This window comes from Bombus flavifrons, chromosome 15, assembly GCF_040668555.2.
Source record: "Bombus flavifrons isolate JBK064 chromosome 15, iyBomFlav1_principal, whole genome shotgun sequence".
NCBI lineage: Eukaryota > Metazoa > Arthropoda > Insecta > Hymenoptera > Apidae > Bombus > Bombus flavifrons.
In genome coordinates, this window is record NC_138456.1 from 445,823 (window position 1) to 468,449 (window position 22,627).

The 22,627-nt window shown below is 34.9% G+C and overlaps 1 protein-coding gene and 1 long non-coding RNA gene across 4 annotated transcripts; both read right to left on the reverse strand.

Annotated features, from left to right (window-relative positions):
* Positions 1-1,338: 1,338 nt before the first annotated feature.
* On the reverse strand, positions 1,339-12,011 carry LOC138187524 (uncharacterized). 3 transcript variants are annotated; one of them, XM_069128428.1, is made up of 5 exons: positions 11,754-12,011; positions 3,743-3,876; positions 2,778-3,040; positions 1,942-2,199; positions 1,339-1,524 (listed from the first exon to the last, which is right to left on the reverse strand). In XM_069128428.1, exons 1-5 carry the CDS (start codon positions 11,775-11,777, stop codon positions 1,370-1,372), a joined length of 834 nt encoding a protein of 277 aa, XP_068984529.1. In that variant the 5' UTR covers positions 11,778-12,011; the 3' UTR covers positions 1,339-1,369. The 3 variants fall into 3 exon arrangements, with proteins under 3 accessions (XP_068984529.1, XP_068984528.1, XP_068984527.1); XM_069128427.1 differs by lacking the exon at positions 11,754-12,011 and adding an exon at positions 7,989-8,144 and having other exon boundaries at positions 1,963-2,199; XM_069128426.1 differs by lacking the exon at positions 11,754-12,011 and adding an exon at positions 7,989-8,144.
* Positions 12,012-19,919: 7,908 nt separating this feature from the next.
* LOC138187572 (uncharacterized) lies at positions 19,920-21,756 on the reverse strand. Its single transcript, XR_011175207.1, has 3 exons — positions 21,006-21,756; positions 20,659-20,731; positions 19,920-20,030 (listed from the first exon to the last, which is right to left on the reverse strand). It is a non-coding gene; the product is annotated as an uncharacterized LOC138187572 (long non-coding RNA).
* Positions 21,757-22,627: the final 871 nt, after the last annotated feature.

Here is a 22,627-nt window from a genome sequence, read left to right on the forward strand (position 1 = left end):
TTAATTTATTTTTTAATTTTGACACCAATCTCCAGTAATAAGCAGAATAACAGATTTATCTTTCGTCTATAAAATAACAATTAAAAATACATATCATTTTATATTGAGAAGAGAATTATTGAATGCTCAAAAATTGCTATACGCGTGAGGAAATATATTTTACATGATTTTTACAAATTACTGAAGATCATAAGATTTTTATACGGTGGTATTATGAGGTATGTATAGTAGAACTAGAACGAAATGATTCTAGAACCTCAATTTGCCAGCAATTCGCTATAACATTCGTTAAAAATTAAGGTACTGATGAGTTATCCATTTTAACTCGAGCCTGTGCTTGTGAAACAACTCCCATTCTTTGTCGATTAGTTCGAACGGACTCAAACACTGCATTATGAGAATTAAATTAATTTCTATTTTTTTAAATAGGTCTGTCTAAATATGAATTCTGTGAAGTATTTTACTTTATCTCAATTCCTTTCCTTGTTTCTTATTCTTATATTCGCCGTATTCATAGCAGAGCGACCCAAAATCAGATCGTCAATAAGAAAGTTATCATCAATAAATTTTAAAGTACGCGTAGTAAAATGTTTAATGCGATAAAAACGAAAATTACCAGACAAAATAGGAAAAGGACCTAGATGCTTGTAAGAATGTGAACAATTTCATTGTAATTCGCTAATATCTCTGGAAGTTGAGTGCGATTTTAGATAAAAAGAAAATTATATTGTAATTATATTTCAGATGGGCATAATCTAAATTATCAGTTAATAAAAAAAACTTAAGGTATTTTATTTTATGGTGTCAGTCACCGATAATTGACTGAACTTTCCGACTATATAATGACTGTGTAAAAACATGTAAATACAACACGTAATACGTATCATATTTTATGCAATATAATAGTATAGAATTAATTGTATATTTCATTGTACATTTTGAGTTAAAGTAAAGTAATCTGTATGAATGAAAAAGCAAACGATATCGGCGTTCTATGGTGTTAATAACATAGAGGTTGTTAATTGTTTTGTATTCTAATTTGACACCTTTTTACATAAAAAATATAGACCTGTTATAAATCTTAATAGATTATACTTAACTCATATCAAATAAGATTTACAAAATTATTTAAAAATATAATTTTGGGCTACAATTGATATATTATAGGATCGTACGCATACAACTAATTTGAATGAAATTACTTAGGTATATTATATTATCCTATTATTAATTTATATTTTGTATTTTAGTTGATAAAATTACTAATATATTCTAAAACTTAATACACGTTCGCTTCTAAATCTCAGTTATTCTTAGACAACATTTTAATCTAGAGAATTACGAAGTGAAATGAAATTTATTAAAATTTTTAACAAGTATTTATTTTTATATTTTTTATTTCGTTTCTAAACTTCTTCTCCAACGTTTTTGTATCAGCTTCTTTTATTAATTTTACCAATTCATTGACTAACTTATGATTACCGGCTGCCAATACTTTTGGTGACATGATATTGAATTCCCCTCCTGGAACAAATCAGTTCTTTTATTTAAAAAATCATTAATAACCGTTATTGGTGTTGTTATCAGTATTATTAAATTATTAATTTTTCGCAGAGCTATTATCTTGATTTTCTATAGTAGGAAATATAATTTTAATTATCTAAATAATTAGAAACAGAAAAGGGACACACATACAAAAAGCTGTGTTAAATGTTAATTTAAAAATATATCACACACAATGAAATATACTTTTTACGTTGTATTCATGTAATGTATTAACCAGAAAATATAATATTAATATGATCTAAAAGATAAAAATGTGATATAATTGTTTAAGAGAGAAAAGGGAAAATATGAAAGGATGTGCTAAGTCTTAATTTAGTAATATTTAGTATGTCGAATTATTTGAGATTACTGCAAATTGCGTTAGGAGTTATCTACCATTTGTATCTATTACTACACCTCCCGATTCTCGAATGATAAGTACACCAGCAGCTACATCCCATGGCATCAAATTGTCGGTGTGGTACCCTTCTGCTGCACCCATTGCTACATAACACAAACTCAATGCCGCTGATCCTATTGTTCGTATGCCATGTGCTATCGAAACGAAAGCTTCCACTCTGCCAAGAGTAATGTCCCTGATATTCTCGATTGTTGCATAAGAAGCCTCTAAACAAAGTAACGAATGCTCCAGTCCTGAAAACACGTTATACGTGTACATTTTAGTAACTATTCAGTTATTAAATTATGCTATAGGAAGTAGAGATATTCTCTTCGCCAGTTGAAAATTGCAATGAGCTCGATGTCAAAGCGTTATCATAGTTTTACCATTTTTCGTTTATTTTCCATCTCAACGTTTGCTGTGTTTTAATTTATCGGAAATAATAAATTAATGGAATTAAACCTAACAGATTAGAATATAAAATTCGATATAAAGTATATTCGAAGCCAAATATAAAAAAGTAATTAATAAATAATAGTAACAAAAATATTAATATTACTATATTATACGAAATAATCCATAGCGAATAAATTTGAAATATCGTTGAGATTTGTAGTCATTTTTTTCAATATAAATGATATAAAATATGAGAATCAGTTCAACTTGTTCTACATATTTTACAATACCTTATATTATGTCAAAACATACTAAAAATCGGAAGAAAACAATATTTTATTTTGGTTTGTCAATTTCGATAATTAATTGTATATAAAATGTGCGTTGTATTAGATTATATTAGAGAAATATATAAAACATATATTTGTAAACTCACTTTCTATACTAGAGCTTTTAATAAGCTTCCCATTTAAGTAAGCTCCTCGTCCTCTCCTAGCTGTGAATAATTGTTCTAATACAGGATTATAAACAATACCAATTTCTAGTTCTTTTTTTACTGCCAGTCCAATTGATATACAAGTGAAAGGAAAGGAGTGTACAAAATTTGTGGTTCCATCAATCGGGTCAATGATCCACGTGGGATCGTCTGTTAATTCTGGTAAATGATTTGTGGACGAAACTGTTTCTTCAGCAATAAATCTATAAATGATATAAATATGACATCAATTCATTGTTACATGTTTCATAGTACAAAACTGTATATATAATATATACAGGGTTTGGCCAAATAACATGTAAAAGTGTGCAGGACATAATTCCTTGTAGAGAAATAAGAAAAAATACAGAATAAAACTTTTTCATTCTTGGCTTAGTTTACAAGAAAATCGTGTTTGAAAATTTATCAAGTATATCTGAACATGACTAATTTCAGACTATACAGGACTAAATAATCGATAGGAGGCCATTCTGCGTGTGAAAATAAGTCGAAAATGCAGAATATAATGTTTTCTCAAGACGGTTTGTTCCTGAAAAAATAAATTTGAAAATTTATCACAGGCATATAAGTACGAGATCGATTCTTAACTAAACATGATCGATCTCTATTTTCTTGAAAATAAAGCCTTAAACGGAAACATTTTATTTTATATTTTTCGTTTATTTCCGCTCTACAATAACATCATATTGATTATTCACTCATATCCAGTCGGTCATATTAGCCATGTTCAAGTATAAATTGAAATTTCAAACTAAGTTTTTTCGAAAACTAAGCCGACAATGAAAAAATTTTATTCCATATTATTTTCTTATTTTCCCATAAAGAATCACGTCATACCAGCTTTTACGTGTTATTCAGCCGGACCCTGGCAGGTAGAAGAAAATGAATATTTATGAGAAACATACTTGTGTGTTGGAAACTCTTTAGCCAAGCTATATATTAAAATTTCTTCAACTTTCTTGTCAAATTGAGTTACTAGATCCCAATCTCCAGCTTTAGTTTCGATATTTTTGCATCCTTCAATCGCATCCCGAATTACCTAAGCAATACAGAAAAAAGTTGCTTCTTTCTTTGTCAATTGTTTTCACTTTAGAATTTTTATTAATTTAACGTCAAAAGACCATTCGATCTTATTTGTTGAAATGTATCAAAACATTCTGAACAGTTACGTAGGAAGCACTCGTATTTTACATACATATAAAATTATCATGTACACACGTGATAATATAGGTATGATAATCGTATAACGCATTCCACTGATTAGAACTAAATATAGTGATAAAGGCTTGTAGAAAATAATAATAATTTGACGTATCGAAGAAGAATTTCTTTTACTTATGATATATATATATACACACACATACATGGCACGACTGAATAATAGTCCTGTCTAGCCTGAAATTAGTCATGTTCAAATATACGTGATAAATTTTCAAACTCGATATTCTCGTAAACTAAGCCTTAGATGAAAAAATTTTATTCTATATTTTGTTCTAATTTTATCATAAGGAACCACCTCGTCCTCGCTTGTACACGTTATTCGGCCGTACCCTGCATATATATTATTTCATAAATATTTATAAATATATATAACAAATATATCATATTATACTGTATATGTAAATATACAATAAAAGTGTGTAATGTAGTTAAAAAAAAGGAAAAGGAATATATATACAAAAAGAGAAAGATAATAACTGTAACTTCATAGACAAATTATGAAAAACTATCGATTTAATTTATTCATATATGAAAGTTTCGATCCGCTGCCATGTCACAATTATAAAGTTTACTCTACAACTCGTGGAAAGGGTTGGAGCAAGAAACAATAACAAAGAAACGTAGTGTAAATCTTTTTTGTTTTTACGTTTTCCCTGTATTTCATGCAATAAGTTTTACAACATTAATGCTAATACATCATTTAAACTAATCATTTTTCAACGCAAGTATCTTAATATCTTTTTGCAAAATACTAAAAATTGCATCGAATGGGGTATGAGAAATGTACTGTTCCATTTTAAAAAAATAGAGATGATTTTCACTTTTCATCAAAGTAAAGTTTTTTTCGAAATTCATAATATTGCAATTTGTAGTCGATTGAAAGCTGATAAGCATTTATTTGATATATCTTTTTGTCCGACTGTAATTTTATCATATTATATTTTTTTTACCATATTATTATTTACCATGTATATTTTACTATAGTCATCAGTATTCGTATTTATTTTTACTTTAATTTTTTATTGACAAAAACATCTACAATCTTTGTCACCCCTTTTACACCTCAGTCGCCTATGTCTGTAAAATTATTTAAAGAACGACAACTATAGTATGATATTAAGATATAAATCATGTGAAGTAAGTCAAAAGTAATGGAGTGAATTTTGTGCATCTCATACGTTTTGTAATAAGTGGCCATTTCTGATTATTTAAAATATTTGGCAATTTGTTGACAATTATCTATTGTGGCCAGTCAGCTTTTCAGTTCCCTGATTCGTTTTGTATTCCAAGTTTATTATTTTTGCTAAACTTTATTTAATGTAGCGTAAACACAACATTGACTTTTAACTTTCCTTTTAATATCAGAGTTGAATAGTAATTCGCTTGAGAATATATTACATTTAACTTCAAAATCCTCAATCGCCTAATCACAATTCACTGTTAAATAATATGATAGGGGAATTTATTGTTCCTAAGAAATATTCGTCTAATAAAAGTATATGTCATTTGTATTCATAGATATTTAAAGAACGTCTTGCATTATTTAAATAAAGTTATAACTGAGTTCTGAGTGTTAGAAAATAAAGCATGCAATTTATGTATTTGAGGTTACAATAAAGAACGCAAGATTAATCACTAACTTGTTTATATAAGGTATAAATATACATTAGTTTTAAAAATGAAATGATTTTTGTTTTTAAGTATAACTGATAATTGTCAAAATTAATAGCTAGTTCAAATGTAACTGACAATTATCCAGACTAGTAGTTAGTTTGTTTGTAATTTAGCTGATTACAAATTACTGTTGATGTATGATATTGAATGTTCAAATTTTGGAAACAATCTTTCAGAAAACTAATTATTGTTTAATTAACTCCTTGTGATAAAAAGTGTGAAAAAGATCTTTTCCCAAAAAGTTTTAAATACAGTTAATTGCATAAGATTTTTATAGAAATCTCAGGCCCTAGAGACCTTTTCAATTATGCGCAGATAATTTTTTTAAAAATACCGAAAAAATTACATGCTTACAAAATTATTTACTTGTCTAGCCAGTTTTATAGCAATACCAGCATGACCTCTGGTATACCTGAAAATTGTTATAATTCTTAAAATAAATGAATAAGTGCGAGAAGAAAATTACTGCCAAATAATTCCCACTTTTGTAAGATCACACAAAATATAAAAAATATTATAGAATTCAAACGGATTTTTACGATCTCTTATCTCTGTCTTAAAGATACCAATTTTTCTAATTTCTACATTTTTACATTTTAGAACTATCATCATTCCGTCAGTAGATATGAAAGAAAATATAAAAGATTCTATCTTTATACTTCTTTCTCTATTCCCTGCCTGTGCCTCTTTCTTTTATTTTTTATTTCTTTTATTATTTATTTTATTTTTGTTTTTATTTCGTTTTCTCTGAAAATCTAATAAATATGTCTTAAAACCATTTACAATTAGTTTATGCACCATAACGAAGTGGAATGATTCTAAATAATTGTATCAAATGTGCAACTTTGTCGGTAACTGGCTTTATTACATATCATATATTTTTATAATATATTTTATAATATAATATAATTTTGATAATATAATTATATATGATTTATATAGTTATATATTTTGGAAAAATTTCAGAAGTATATATATATTTGTTAATAACTTTATAGTTGTATCGCAAATAGCAATGTTATATACTTTTTAACTTCAATTCGTGTAATTGTATAATTTAGAGTACATCTTTTGTTATGTATTCAACATATACGTAACAATCCATGAAATTTTTTGTACGATTATAAAATATATGATGTATAAATGTCATTGTAAATAAATGGAGCAATTGTTGCTAAATAGTATTCACATTATTTTTTGTATCGCCAAGTTCCTTTCGTTTTCGATAAATTCATTTTAGTTTTTCCAAAGTACAGCCTACTTTTCCTTTAAAAAAAGTTAAATTGTGACATTTTACTTGAAAACTGTAAAAATACTTTCGCTGATTTTAATTAAATATTTAATGATGTAGTTCTCTGAAAAATATTTGACACGTATTTTCTTCGTGCTCCTAATCATGTTGAAGGAGTGAAAACAGCTCTGGACGTTATGGGTTGGAAATACATTTCATCAAATATTTATTTATTTTATAGTTAAACGCAAGCTGTGGAAGATGTAAATGATATAAGATGGTTTCAAAAATTTATATCAAAAATCAGTAACAAACGATAAGTTATACACTATTAGACCTCCACAAAATTTTGTGACAGGTAGAATTCAACATTAATCAGAAAAATTAAATTGTGAAAGTACTGAAAAAATATTTTAATTCACAACTTGCGTCGTTAGATAATATATGAGCCGTACTACTTAATTTCAGAGTATTAACTTTCAATGTCAATTTTATTTTTTATGCAAAATATTCAATTGATCATTTCTATTGTGTAAAGTACAAAATCTAGATTAAAATAAAGTATTCTAAAGCTAAGTAATTCCACCCAAACTTCTGTGAGCCACCTACATTCAATGGCACCAGTCGAAGCTATTGGAGGTTAATAACAAAAAATCGAAAATCTTACAGGGACGAACAAACAAATTGCTGGATATTTAGAAAAGAATTATAGATAACAATCAATATTTTATTCAAGATTGATTATTAGTCTAAGGAATTCTAGTTACAAAAAATCAATTCATATATTTTTAGAAAAAGCAGACAAAATTTTCGGATCATTCCAGTAGTATAAACATTTCTATAATTATAAATATTCTTGTTGGTCATAAAGCATTTACGTATTGTTATCTGTATCGTTGAATTATTCAATGAAATGTAGGTTGTATTCCATAAAGTGAAGTAAACATTTCCATTTCCACAGTTCCCTCCCAAATAAATTTTTTAATTTGTTAATCTAACTGATTTAATTTATAAATTAAAAATACCTTCCCAGTTTCGATGGTAAGCTTCAAAACGAAATCGTAATAACAGTTTAATTCTTGCTGATCGATCATATTGACTAAATAGGGATCACTGACTTGCTGCCACTGTACTAACAGGTTGTTTAAACTAAACATTCGTTCGCGAAAGCTCTGCTTTTATGCTGCGATGTGAACCCCCACTATAAATTTGTCGTCGCATTATTTAATATGATTCCATTGTTGTATTGATTCCATGAGTGCTATTCCATTTCATGTATGGTATATGTGATTAATACTATCTGATTTCATGTAGCCGTAATCAGTTTGTAAGAAATTGTTGATTATTACTGAATAACAGAAAACTGTTTTCAAGCCTATATCATGCTATAACCTTTTGTTGTTCGAAATACCAATATTAAATTCAAGTATGTTGTGATCACCATTCTTTTTTGTAAAAAAAGAAAAATGGGTCAACTTGTCGATGTGATGTGTGATGTATTTTGTTGTGACGTGCATATATATATATGTTATATAACATGTATATTATATGTTATATATAATGTTATGTTATATATAATGTTACACACACACGCGCGCGCGCACACACACACATCGATAGGTTGACCCATTTTTCTTTTTTACAAAAATGAATTGTGAATAAAAACGTGCAGTCGGACACCAATGACGTTGAATAAAATAATATAGCGTTCAAGATTAAACTTCGTTCCAGAGCATTACGATTTTTTAACCTTTTCTTGATATTACTTTTTATTTTCTCATATTACTCGACGAATAAAGTCTAAATATATCAGTTTTAAGTATAAGAATCAATTTGTTCAAATTTATGCGTATTTGAAATTTGATACCCTTAGTTTACTGCATGGCTTACGTTGTCTTAGACATTAAAAGCAAAAAACTCCTTAAAGCGTTAATCTTTATTGATACTACAAATGATATTGCTGTAGTATTGGTAGATCATTTTTCCGACCAGCGGAAGGCAGTCGGTAACTCTTGTCCAAAATGATATTTAATGTATTTTTTGGAAGTCATTAGGATCTAACCGCTATTTTCATTATTTTTCAAAACAATTAAAGGAGGCTTCATTAAAATCCACGAGAACGTCACACACATCTCTGATTATTAAATAATGTAAGAAAATGTAACATATTTAATTGAAAATATTTGCACTATTTTACGGAGAAATGTAAAATACGGATATAATCTTGAAGGGAAATTTCAATTTCAGAACTATATTACAAATAGGTCGAATTTTATGGCGTGGAATTATTAAGATGCCAGTAAAATTCCATTTATCCGAACTCTGTTTATTGGCACGAAATTCTAGTTAGATCCAATTAACTGAAGTCCTATGGAGAAATTGAATCCACTTAACTGGCCGTGAACTTCTATTATTTAAATAAGAAATCATAGGTAGTGGGGAGAATCAATAAATTCCTATTATATGAGCTCTAGTTATATAAACTGTTTGTCGCTTGAGGGGGTCAGATAAATAAAGCATTATTTAGAAAAATTAGATTTTACAGTTTATTGCAACGTATTATCTACGTGATATTAAATTATTTAAGTAAATTACTCACAAACTATGTTGATCGACTTTATAAATTGAGAAGTAAAAAAAAATGATGATGTTAAAAAACCTTATATTTTCTAAGGTATCTTGATATTTCCAATTATTTCGTCATGACCTGGAGTATATACATATAGGAATAAGTTTATCTTTTATTAGAAGCTATTTTATGTTTTATGAAATTGCAGTAAGTAAATATGATTAATTTAACCTCTGTGAGACTTATATTATTCATACATTGTACATTCCTGTGCTGTTACACTGGCTCATTGGTATATAAAATTGAAGGATAATTTCTTTAATGAAAAATTAATGATATTTAAACTGTTATAATTTCATTGAAAAAATAAAATTGTACAACTACATGAGCTCATTTTAATCCTCTTTCACAATTCTGTGTTTATTCTTTTAACAGGTAGTAAAGCGAAGATATTTTCTCTTTTCGAAAATTTTACAAATTCAGACAGCTCTACGGAGTTAAAATTTGTTTTTCTACAACAAGAAGTGAGATTCGTGGTACTTAGTTCGGACCAAACGTAAACACGAACCTGGCTCGTGGTATTTCATTCAGAACTAACGTAAACAACATGAGTCAGACTCGTGGTTTCATTGTTCTCGATATTTTCTTACTTTAGTTACGTGTAATTGTTCGTTACGCTCACACGTTTAGGTTATAATTTCCTAAAAGAATTAAACAATCCTTATACCTATCATGCCAATAAAAAAGAAAATCTAATATTGATGATGGTAGTGAGAAATATATTATTATTGCGGATAGTGATTCGGTAAATACTTCTGATAGTGATAGTAATGGTAGCGATATTGTGTTTCCTATTGTGTTTCATTGTTTCGAAAAATATCACACAGTTGAAGATAACTAATTTTCTACGAATTTTCTCAAAACATTATTAATTTAAATTAAGTATTAATTTACAAATTACTATTGATACATTTGTAACGGCGACATTGTTTTGTCCGGAGTTTATTTGTTCTTACATTACTTGTAACCTAACGGTCTTGATACTCCGAGGCAAAACAACAACAGGATTTGAATTGTCCTGACTCGTGTGCCGCTACATCACAGCCCTTCCAATGATAACGTTTTTATTGAATTGAACTTTTAAAATATCTACAAAGTTTCTCTTGTCGTCGTTATTTTTTATTATCGATACACACGATCCGACGATCTGCGATATCTAACCGAAACCTGCCTGGAACCAATCGGGAAAACAGACTCGACGTCCGGACCGAGTAACATACCTATTCCTGGTGTTTTTTTCCGCGGTTCGATCGCTGCATGCGCTGTTTTCGTCGTGCGCGTTCGCTTGCTTTACCGGAATTAGTATGTCACGAGGTTCGGCGGTCTTTTCTTCTAGATCGTCTGGGACTACAAACGCCGGTTTTAAACGATCTATGGTAACCGTTACGTCACGATTGTTTATTTTAATTGTGTAGTTTTTCTCGTCTCTTTTTACAACCTTAAACGGTCCGTCGAACTGAGGCTGTAAAGGACCTCCTATCGCGTCATGGCGCAAGAAAACATACGGCGGCGATTCTAATTCTTTGAAACGAAAATTTTCTTTTCGCCATGACGCGTGACCTGATGTGGCCTGACCTTCCCCATCATCATCTTCTTCAAGCCGATTTGCGTACTCCGAGTTGGCCCGCTGCTCGGTTGCTATGAAAAATTCCGCCGGTAATCGTATGCCGGTGCTGTAAATCATTTCGGCTGCCGTTGCGTTTAAGTCCTCCTTTATCGCGGTTCGAATGCCTAATAATACAATGGGTAAAATTTCGACCCAGTTGCTCATGTCGTGGCACTTGATCGCCGCTTTTAGTTGTCTGTGTAAGCGCTCTACCATCCCGTTAGACGTGGGATGATAGGCGGTCGTGCGTTAATGCTTGACGCCGAGCAACCGGCATAATTCCTCAAACAGTCGCGATTCAAATTAGCGTCCTTGGTCGGTCGTGATTCTTAAAGGTACGCCGAAACGAGCTATCCAAGTAGAAGGGGGGGCGAAGCAACGGTTGGCGCTTCCATATCGACGATGGGAATGGCTTCGGGCCAACGCGAGAAACGATCGATACACGTTAGACAATAGCGATAACCTTGTGAATATGGCATGACGATAATGTCTACGTGTATGTGTTTGAACCGGCCTGCTAACGTTTTGAACGTTCCGACTTGCGAGGATACGTGCCTGGTGACTTTGCAGCGTTGACATGGTATACACTGTCGCGTCCAAGTTCGACAATCTTTATTAATGGACGGCCAGACGAAACATGTTGTCACCAATTCTTTTATCAACTTTTAAACAATAAATCATTTTTGTTCGCTGATGAATCGATCATAATTACTTCCCAGATATCTTAAAAGTATTAGGTGTGCTCAAACATGTTTATTATTTCACAATTCCTACTGTTCAGCCGAAATAACGTACATGCCATAAGACGTATACATTTTGCGCAAGTTCGAGCACACTGCTAAATAGCTAAATGGCTCGACGCGTGACAGACCTTCTTTTTTGTTGAGGCCCAAGCAATCGAGAGTTAACGAGTAGGACAAAGGGTCAAATGAAAAGTGTACCGTCGGCATTGGAATAATTCGAAGTATATCACGAGGAGTAGTGTCGGACTCCTACCGACTAAAACTCCACGATGACCATCCTACGCGTGTGACAGGAGTGCTCTAGGAACTTCTTATGAATTAACTTCCGTTGCAACCCCTTCACGCGTCCTCTTATTCGAGCCAGTCCTAATATCTCCCGACTATTGAATTGGCGTTAGGGGGGAGGGGGGTCATTGCCCCTAGCACTGTCGCTCCTTCCAGTTGTGATCCGTTGGGACGGCAATGTAGCGGCTCTAGGTCGTCTGACTGCCATCCTTCTCCATCGTCTTATCCTACAAGGGTGAGAGTTTTTCTTTCTCTCCCCTTCCGCTGGCTCCTTCGCGAGCATAACTCGCTCGCAGAAGAGGCGGACTGCCTCGTATTCCTGTAACCCTCTCAACATCCCTTCTACAATGTTTCAATGTTTCAATGGGTCAATGTTTCTCCTATGGCGTGCCGCAGAGTATAGCGGGGCAGCTCCCACTCCGGACAAGGCTCCAGGTTGTGCTGCGCTGTGTCCCTGCCCTCTCCGCAGTGGTGGCAGATGTCTGTCATCTCTCGTCTAATTCTCCTCAGGAGCTCGCCGAACACGCCGTGTCCGGTGAGCACTTGGGTCATCCTGAATGTGAGCGGGAGGCCGTGGCGGCTTCTCCATGCCTCCCAGTTTAGGAGGACCGCCTCCGCGCCTCGATGTTCGCCTCCCTCGTTGATCAGCTGGGATCGCCACAGGTCCCACGTATCCTCCTCGGCAGTTTCTAGGTCGTTTGGAGCCACCTGCTCGGTCAGATCTTCTCCCGGATGCCATACTCTCCGGTGGGTGTATCTCCTTTTGAGCGCCAGCGCCCGCAGCTCACACGGGGGGGGGGGGGGGCTAGACACCGTCCGGTATCCCCTAATGATTCTGATGGCGGTTACCCTGTGCAGCCTCCTCAGGAGCAGGATGCTGCGACGACTCGTCATCAGATCGTCCGCCCATACCGGATACATCACTCGGGACCGCACGATGCCCTCGTAAAGTCGACGCACCGCGTCTCCCGCCCCGCCGATGTTCGGTAACAGGCCGCACAAGGCATTAGCAGCCGCCGACACCTTCGGAATCACGGAGTCGAAGTGTGGCTCGAACGTCCACTGGCTGTCGATGACGAGACCCAGATATGTCATCTGCGATCCCACCCGGACTGTTTCGCCTGTCATGTTTATGCATAAGCTGGGCGGTGGGGTCCCTCGCCTCTTCTTGTCGTAGAACCAGATGGCCTCCGACTTCGCAGGGGAGACCCTCAGGCCCAGTTCGCGCACAGCACGGGTCGCGCAGGCCGTTGCGATTTCGCCGATGCGCAGCGTCTCGTGCCAGCCACGACCCCCGACCAGGACCAAGGTGTCGTCCGCATAGCACATCATGGCCACGCCTGGGTGTAGTGGGTATCGCAGTACCTCGTCGTACGCAACGTTCCATAGGATCGGTCCCAACACCGAACCCTGCGGGACGCCGCGTTCGACGGGTCGCCTTTCCTCCCCTTCCTTGCTGGCGTAGCATATCCACCTGTCGTCGAGGTAGGCTCGGATCAGCCGGACGAGGTAGCTGGGAACCTCGAAGTGCTCCAGGGCCGTCACTATCCTGTCCCATGGCATGGAGTTAAACGCGTTGACGATGTTCAAAGAAACCGCCAGCGCCACGCCGTTCCGGGAAACCATGTCCTCTGCAAGTGCCGGCGCGCGTCTGACCGCGTCAATCGTTGAGCGTCCATTCCGGAAGCCGTACTGGCTTTCGTGCCAACCTGGCACCTGACCCGCTATGTGTCGCTCCAAGCGGGTGGCGACTACCCTCTCGAGTAGTTTGCCGACCTCGTCTAGCAGGTATATCGGCCGGTACGCTGACGGCGAGGTCGTCGGTCGGCCCTCTTTACGGAGCAAGACCAGCCTCGCCGTCCGCCATGCCCGGGGGTAAACTCCCTCTCTCAGGCATCTTGTGTAGAGGCGCCGAAGTCTAGGGGCCATGACCCCCATCACTTCCCCCCAGATCCAGCCCGAGTTCAGTCCGGGCCCGGCGCCACGTCGCGGGAGGCCATTCTTCTGGTCGCTTCCCATATCTCTTCCTCCGTGACTTCCCAGTCGTCCCTCCATTCCAACGGCCGTGTCATTTCCCACGACCGTTCTTCCACACTGTCTTCTTGCGGGGGGAAGAGCGTGCCGATGATCCGCAGCAGCAGCGCAGGTTCCATCTCCACGGGTGACCGACCTAGGTTAGAGCATATGGGCACTAACGGTTCATCTAAATCAGGACATGTAAATTATGACATGTCAGTACAAGCTTCCCCAGGTGCACGAATGAATCACGATTATTGAGTTCAAATGTTCCTGGGCAAATGAGCACAAGAACACTCTTGTTACAAAGAGAAATAGGAGTTGGAAGTCAGTTGAGTCCAGAGACAATGATAAAATCAAATACAATTAAGTTAGACAAATAAGCAGTAGCCGGAACGGACCCGAACGGACCGAAAATCATTTCGGGCATTACAGCAGTGAAGAGTAAGATTTTATCCTTTTTAAAAAAAGGAACAAAGGAAAATGACAATCCCTTTATTCCGAAAGAAGCCCGGCGAGAATTCCTGTCAACAAGAGCAAATATGCTGATGAAAGTGAGTTGCATATAGACACACCTTCGGAATATTTCGAATATAACGATTATAACACCCCAATGGCAGTAAAAAGAAAAAGAATTAAGGAATGAAAGAATTAAGGGGGGGCGGGAAGAAATAATCAAATCGACCATGAGGAGGCAGAAAAATATAAGAGATCTTACAAAAAGCGAGGAGGAAAGGATATCCTCGCAATCAGAAAGAAAAATAGTATACTCCAAATAACAAGTGGAAGTGAATGTGTTAATTAATACACTAACTGAAGTGATTTTAAACACAAACAAAATAAATACGAGACTTCGCCTATTATACAAAAAAAAAAAGATGCGGAAGTAGCAGAGATCACTAAAGAGAATAACGAACATATAAGTGGCACTTCTGTGTGGATCCAAGGATTAAATAAAAAATGAAGGGTAAGTGTTATGTCGCGTAAGACATCTGCACTCCATCCCTCGCTGCTTGACAGCCAACGGTCCATGTACCGTCATTCCGACCCTCAACAAACCTAAGGACCCACCATAAACCATTAACTTTTAACTTCATTGTTTCAACACATGTTTGTAGCGGAACGCGAACAGGACAATTCAAATCCTGTTGTTGTTTTGCTTCGGAGTAGCAAGACCGTTAGGTCAAAGTATTGTAGAAAGTAACGAACTCCGAGCAAAACAATGTCGCCGCTACATACAACCGTCAAACGCAGCCGAGTTCAAAATTTTCCGGCTGTCCCCCCGACCGATATAAATAAACAGACGCAGTCACGACAGACAGAGTTTATGATACGCAATAAAGGATTACGGACATAAGCGAACATACGAAGTTACTCTGAGATATCATCGAATCATATTTATATTTTGTACCTGTGGACTGTGTTATACTCTATAACGAAATACTCAGCACAAATATATATATTGACGGAAATAACGCGATTCTGTTATTCCATTATATTTTAAATAATCCAATCCTCCACATGTTTTTCAGTTAATCTGTTTGTAATTTCGACCAATCGCGGGGAGACGCAATCGCGAGGAGAGACGTCAACGGGAGTCGTAAATTCCCGTTACGATTATACTAATCGACACCACGAGCTGATCGATCCCCTGATTTCCGTTAAGATAATAGGGGTGATTAAGTTTACATAACACTGTGATTCACAGAATTATAAAAATATATATTTCCAACACTTAAACTACACTGTTGAGTAGATATAAATCGTCGATAACAACTTGTCGCACGAATATGAGATAGATATGAATAGTAGAGCAAGGCTCGTACAGTCGAATTTCGTATGTTAGTGGACGTAGCACTAGAGGATACTTGATAGACGTTAGATTTGGATGTTAGACTTCGACGTTGTAGTATGTAGAAGAAGTAAGTTGACTTGACCTAGCGGTGTTGACGAAATAAGTTGATTTGACCCTCCTGATGTAGCAGGAGAAGTCTGCGACTTGACCCTCCTAGAGTCGTAGGAGAAGTATTCGACTTGACCCTCCTAGAGTCATAGGAGAAGTGATGAGTAGGAAGCCTCCGACCAACGTGGTTCGTGAGTGACCTTGTGCATGGGAAAACCCAGCCTGTTCTATTAGACAGATGTTCGGTTTTTCCTAATGGGCGCGTACCCGCTTTCTCCGTGTTTTTAATTGCGCCTAATAAACCCAAGGACCTTTCTAAAAACCTGATGTGCGTCGCAAATATTTTTAGCCTTAAGAAATCTTTCAGGACAATGGATTGAATGAAGATACATGTGTACACAATGAAAGAGAAAAGTTATGGTTGGTCCTTAGGTTTATTGAGGGTCGAAATGACGTTACGCAGGCCATCGGCTGCCCGGTCGCGAGAGTTGCAGCGCCGATGTTTTAGGCGACGTAACACTGTTTGTCCTGAGGGATTTTCTAATCCCAGAAATTTTTTCGGTTTATGGCTGGTTTTTAGAGAAGTCCTTGGGTTTATTATACGCTCTTAAAAATTACGGACAAAGCAGGTACTGACCTAACGAAAAAAGCGGTTATTTATCTAACGGAAAATCCGGTTCTTCCCTTAAACAATGACACCAACTAGCAACATTGGTAGGAGGTTCCTTTCCCTCTCATCTCTCATTAACATGGACTAGAACCAATGGACATCGCAGATCGTTGCCCTCGCCTTACTAACGGAAAGTGTAAGCAACGAATCCGCTTTCTCCATTCAAAAAACCACACCCACGCCGAGCTTTCCTCCGTAATTGCATGAGAACGGAAAGTCAGTCAGTTCAATTGCTATTCCTGCTATACCAAGAAAGTCAACTTTTTCTTATATTCAACTGCAAGGGCCTTGCTCTACTACGAAAGAACAGTCAGTGCTCATCTATCGGAGTGTCATACTTCAATGTATCGTTTACGACATTGATATCATGACTCTTGAGTGTATCAAGTGTTGGAAATATAAATTTTATAACCCTGTTAATGGCAGTGTTATACCGCATCAATCACCCCTATTATCCCACAAGAAATAAGGGGATCGATCTGTTCGTGATGTCGATTCTTATAATCGTAACGGGAATTTACGACTTCCGTTGACGCGCTTCCTCGCGATCGCGTCTCCCCGCGATAGATCGAAAATACAGTAAGGATTACACCGGTCAAGGAAACGGTTACTCATAGAAAGTCGGTGGCAACGTCGCGCCCTAAATAGTAGCTACAAAACACAGATTGATACAAAAAGGACACTACCAAATTAGTAAAAGGAAACAGACCTGCCCAGTGGAAGACAAAGGAGAAGATCTTAGGAAAAGATCTAAGAAAGGAGCGTTGGCATAGATAAAGATTACACCGAGAAGAAAAACAATAGTAGTGAAATTAATGAATGGAAAGTTCAAATAAATAAGAAAACACTTAGAAAAGAGAAGATTAAAAAAAATCGAAGAATATCAACACCAGCCCAAAAGGAACAGCAGAAAAGTGAAAAATCAGCAAAGAATTCGCAATAGACCGGAGGCAATACTTGTCAAGGTTGAAAGTGGAAAAGAATGTGTCGAAACCTACAGAGAGCTTGAGATCTAGGGAAGCTCTCAAGAAAACGACTGGTGTTAGGAAGACAAGGTACGGGAATATCTTGGTCGAATTAATAAAAGCAAAAGCATCAGCAAATGAGATTTCAGAGAAAATAAAGACGGTTACGGAAAACCGAGTACAGTCAACACCACTACAAACTATGGTGTCATTGGAAGTCAAAAACATCGATCCGCTGAGCAAGGAAGAGCTTAGAAGCGACATTTGTAATGACTTAAGCATAAGTAACAGAAACTGTGTCAACGTCAAAACACTGCCAATAAACCTATGGGGAACATGACAAGCCATAGTTGTTATCCCCGCATAAACTGTTCCTGCCAATTATAACAATTTAAAAATCAGAGCAGGATTGACGGTAACAAGCATAAAAATCTTGCCGAAAATCAATGATGTTTTAGGTGTCATAAAATAGGACACACCTCAAATCAGTGCAAAGAAGTTAGCTCTGGAAAGGCACTTTGCGGGAAATGTAGAGTTAGGGGTCACAATATGGAGAACTGTATTAACGAACCACGTTGCACCATGTGCAGCGCTCATGGTTTAGCAAATGAAAAACGTGTCACTGGGTCATTGGCGTGTCCTATATACAAAGGAGCGATGAAAGAGGGAAATAGTAGAATAAAAAGATAAAGATTTTGCAGACAAATTTAAATGGCTGCAAGTTGGCACAGGATTTAATGTACCAATGCGCCTATGAAATCAGAGCAGATATCGTTATCATCCCTGAACCAAAGAAACAATAGATGTACTGGTACAAAGACATAAAAGGTGATGCATCTATATAGGTTACATTATTCAACAGTGCACTCCCATGTGATGATATCATAATACAGGAAGACGGTATGGTGGGAATAAGAATAGGGGATATTTCCTACATGAGCGGATATTGTTCCCCTAACATCAACAAAGATAGTTACTATAAATATGTTGACAAATTAGAAAGCTTAATGAAAAGGATATATAAAAAACGAAGTAAAATACTTATTGCTTATAATACTTATAATGCAAAATCGGCAGCATGGAGCGGAGATAAAACCGACAAAAATTGTAGAACCTTAATGGAAGCTTTGGTAAAAAATGGAATTACAACCATAAAAGTCAACAAAAAATATACCTTTGTTAGGGGCAATAGTAATATCTTGACATAGTGAGCGTAAATAATAACCTAGCTAGGCTTTATAAAAGAACAAAGGTCCCACAAATTTTTAATTTAAATTTAACAGAAATAGATGTCATTATAAATTTTCGACGAAGGACTTCGATCCAGACAGGTTTATTAATAAATTTGACGCAATAAAAAATAATATAATAATAAATTTTACAACTTACAGGATGAGCCATGGGGAATTTCTCCAAAATATTTTGGAAAAAATGCGTGAAGCCGAATTAAAAAAAGTCTTTCTACCAAGGGTAAGAAGAACGAGAACTATTGGTGGAATGAGGATATAGCCCCACTTTGAAAAATGGAAAATAAAAGTAGAAGGGCTGTATTAAATAGCCAACAATGCAGAGGATCTTACCAAGATATATAAGCAGAATAAAAAGGAACTGAAAATACAAAGAAAAAACGTGGAAGAAATTCGTTGCAATCTTAGAATGGGATCCATAGGGTAAACCCTATAAAAGCGTTATAAATAAACTAAAAAAGCAAGAAACCAGTAGATAACATAAACTCAAATAAAATTAATAGCATTATAGATACACTTTTCACCACAAAAACAAACATAACTGCCGAAAAAGAGAGACGGGATGGTAGTTACGAGGAAGTAACAGACGACGATGTATGTATCACCGTCCAAATGGAGGAGTTAGCGAATGCCATTGGATGATTAAATTCTAAACAGGCAGCTGGCATGGATGGGGTCTCTGGAACAATATTTGAATTATTATTTAAGCATAAAGCTCACAACATACTAAGCATGATTAATACTATATGCAAAATAAATAAAATACTTAAAAAATGGAAAATTGCCAGAGTAGTATTGCAAAACCAGGAAATATTCCCCTCCTTCCTACTTCCTATTGGCTCATAAGTATACTACCTGTGATGAGCAAGATATGGGAGAATACTTCTAAATCCTCCACTGAGAAATATCTGGGGCAGGAGCCATATCACAAAAGCCAGTATGGTTTCTGCAGAGGCAGGAGCATGGTTGGTCCCATCATATAGGTTAAAAAATTTGCAGATTTCTGCAAAAAGAAAAATTTAGTATACATCCAGATGGCTGTCGACATTAAAAATATTTTCAACACCCTTAGATGGTATACAATAATTAAGGATGCCAGGCAAAGAAAACTTCCAGGAAACTTATTGATATTATATGATTACCTGAAGGACAGAGAGAGATTATAATTAAAAGCATTAATGGAGAATTCAAAAATAATATCTACGCTATTATTATGGAATTTAGTGCACAATGGACTTCTCAATAAATTTGATAATATAATAAAATTTACAAACTGTAGCCTTTGCAGATTATTTGGCAATTCTAATGAGTATCAATAAAGAAGAAAGTATAGAAAATAAACTAAATATAAACATAAACACAATTATGACTTGGTGTAATAACGCTGGGATTGCAAATTACAAAAGAAAAAACAGAGATTATTCTATTGACTGATATGCTAATACCTAAGATAATAAATGTAAATATTATAAATACGCTAATTACTACAAATAACACTATTATATACTTGGGATTAACAATTGACAACATCAGAAATTACACTGCGCATCTGGAAACATTATGCTATAGAGCTGATGCATTTAGTCAGAATGTTAATAGTACTACTTCCCAACATAAATGGTCCTACTAACCTAGTTAGAAGATTGTTCTGGCAATCGATGGTACTATATGCCTCTCCTGTATGGGCTGAGGCTCTGAAAATGACTAAAAATAAAAAAAAAATTGAAAAAGGTACAAAGATCGGCCATAATGAGGATGTCAACAGCTTATAGAACTATCTCCTATGCAGCTCTATGCGGGTTGACAGGCAACATGCCAATACACATTAAAGCACAGCTGCGAGAAAAGATATATGAGGTGAAAAAAGGCACATATTAAACACGGCATATAAAAGAAATTGGACAAGAAAATTGATAAACAACGTGGTCTTTATAAAGAATAAAAAACTTATTGACCATTATACAATGCAAATACTTACCATACATGGTATCTTTAACACATATTGACTCAGGATAAATAAAGAAAGCAATAACCAATGCTGGGATTGCATTGAAGAGCTCGATGATGCTGAACAGGTATTGTTTAAATGTTCAAGATGGGCCTCCCAACATATAGTCTGTGAAAACCATGCTGGTGAAAGTTTAAGCACCAAGAATATGATTACATTAGTTACAGCAGACAATGATATATGGAATCACTTCCAAGTATTTTGTGGCTCCATAACTTTCTATAAAGCGTAGACACAGGATATAACACATAAAAGCTATTTTAACCAAGAAGTGAAGAAATTAATTATTTGTTATCTACTTTTATTTATTCTGTTCTGTCCATCTATTTAATTAACTATTGTAATTGTTTATTTAGTTATCTTTTTATTTATCCATTAATTAATTAATTAATTAATTAATTAATTTATAATTTGAATTATTCATTAAAATACCGCTTTGCTATGTTATTTATTTACTTAGTATTTATATACACTAATTTGTAGTTACTTAATGGGTGGAACAGTAATACAGATTGATATGTTTCATAACTTAACCTATACACAATGGAATGGTAGCACCGTTGTGATAAATTGAAAGTTTAGTAAATTAAACACTGTTCATCGACATTGCACTCACACGCGTCCAGCGATGACCACTTAGAAATCAAGTAACCACTTAATTGTGTATGAAAGTTTAATTGTAAATATTATATTGTTTCAACTAGATATGGAGCTAGCACGTGGTGTAATAGAATGCCACTAATTATATTGAGAGTATTGAATATGGCAATACCAACATGACTAGTTTCTAACCAATCACCGCAATATTGTCACCAGTAGCTATTTATTTATTAATTATTAATTCCTGATGCTTTATCTAGTAGTTAACATCTAAATAAATGTGGCTAATTTAGATATATCTTTACACTACTGGAAATTATTCAATAAGTAATTACTCTTTTCAAAGAATGTTTTCATTTATAGGTACTTTAATATTCGAACAAATGTCATAATTTAGACATATGTTACATGTTGCCAGCAACTTAGATACTTTATTACATTTTATTAATTATTTTATTTATTTATTTTAATAATAACGAATTCTGAATATACTAATTTTAATTATTATAAATTAGTTATTTAATAAATTAATTATTATATAATTATTATGATAAACTAGAAAACGTTGAATTATTATTTTAGTAATCGAACAAGGTGCCGCAAATTTAGACGTATATGACACGATGTAAGTAAATTATTCTATATATAATGAATAATTATTATTCATTTTGGTGACTCATCTTTACTAAGTATTTAACACCTGATCAAAATGTCACAATTTTAGACACATATATGATGCTCGCGGCCAGGGCCGAAGCAAGGCAGATACAAAACATTTTTTTAGTAGTAATAATTCAGTTTAAAGGAGTGGCAAAAATCATCAAAGTTCAGTGTAACTCCATAAAGTCCTCATATCCTGGAAACTACTTTACATAAAAAAATCCAGGCGCTTTCGGAGAAATGTACTTTTTAAAGAAATTAAACTACACCAATAGTTTTCTGCTAAAAGTCTGCAAATTATGAATGCGAAAAAATATTACTTGGATTTGTTT

Bases quoted from the DNA above. Each gene is read 5' to 3' on its own strand.
- LOC138187524 (XM_069128426.1), bottom strand. From the start codon at position 8,120: ATGTTTAGTTTAAACAACCTGTTAGTACAGTGGCAGCAAGTCAGTGAT. The intron at 3,877-7,988 runs GTATTTTTAATT...TGTATTGCTTAG, and splicing joins TTACCATCGAAACTGGGAAG to GTAATTCGGGATGCGATTGA. The intron at 1,525-1,941 runs GTAGATAACTCC...GATTTGTTCCAG, and splicing joins TGTAGTAATAGATACAAATG to GAGGGGAATTCAATATCATG.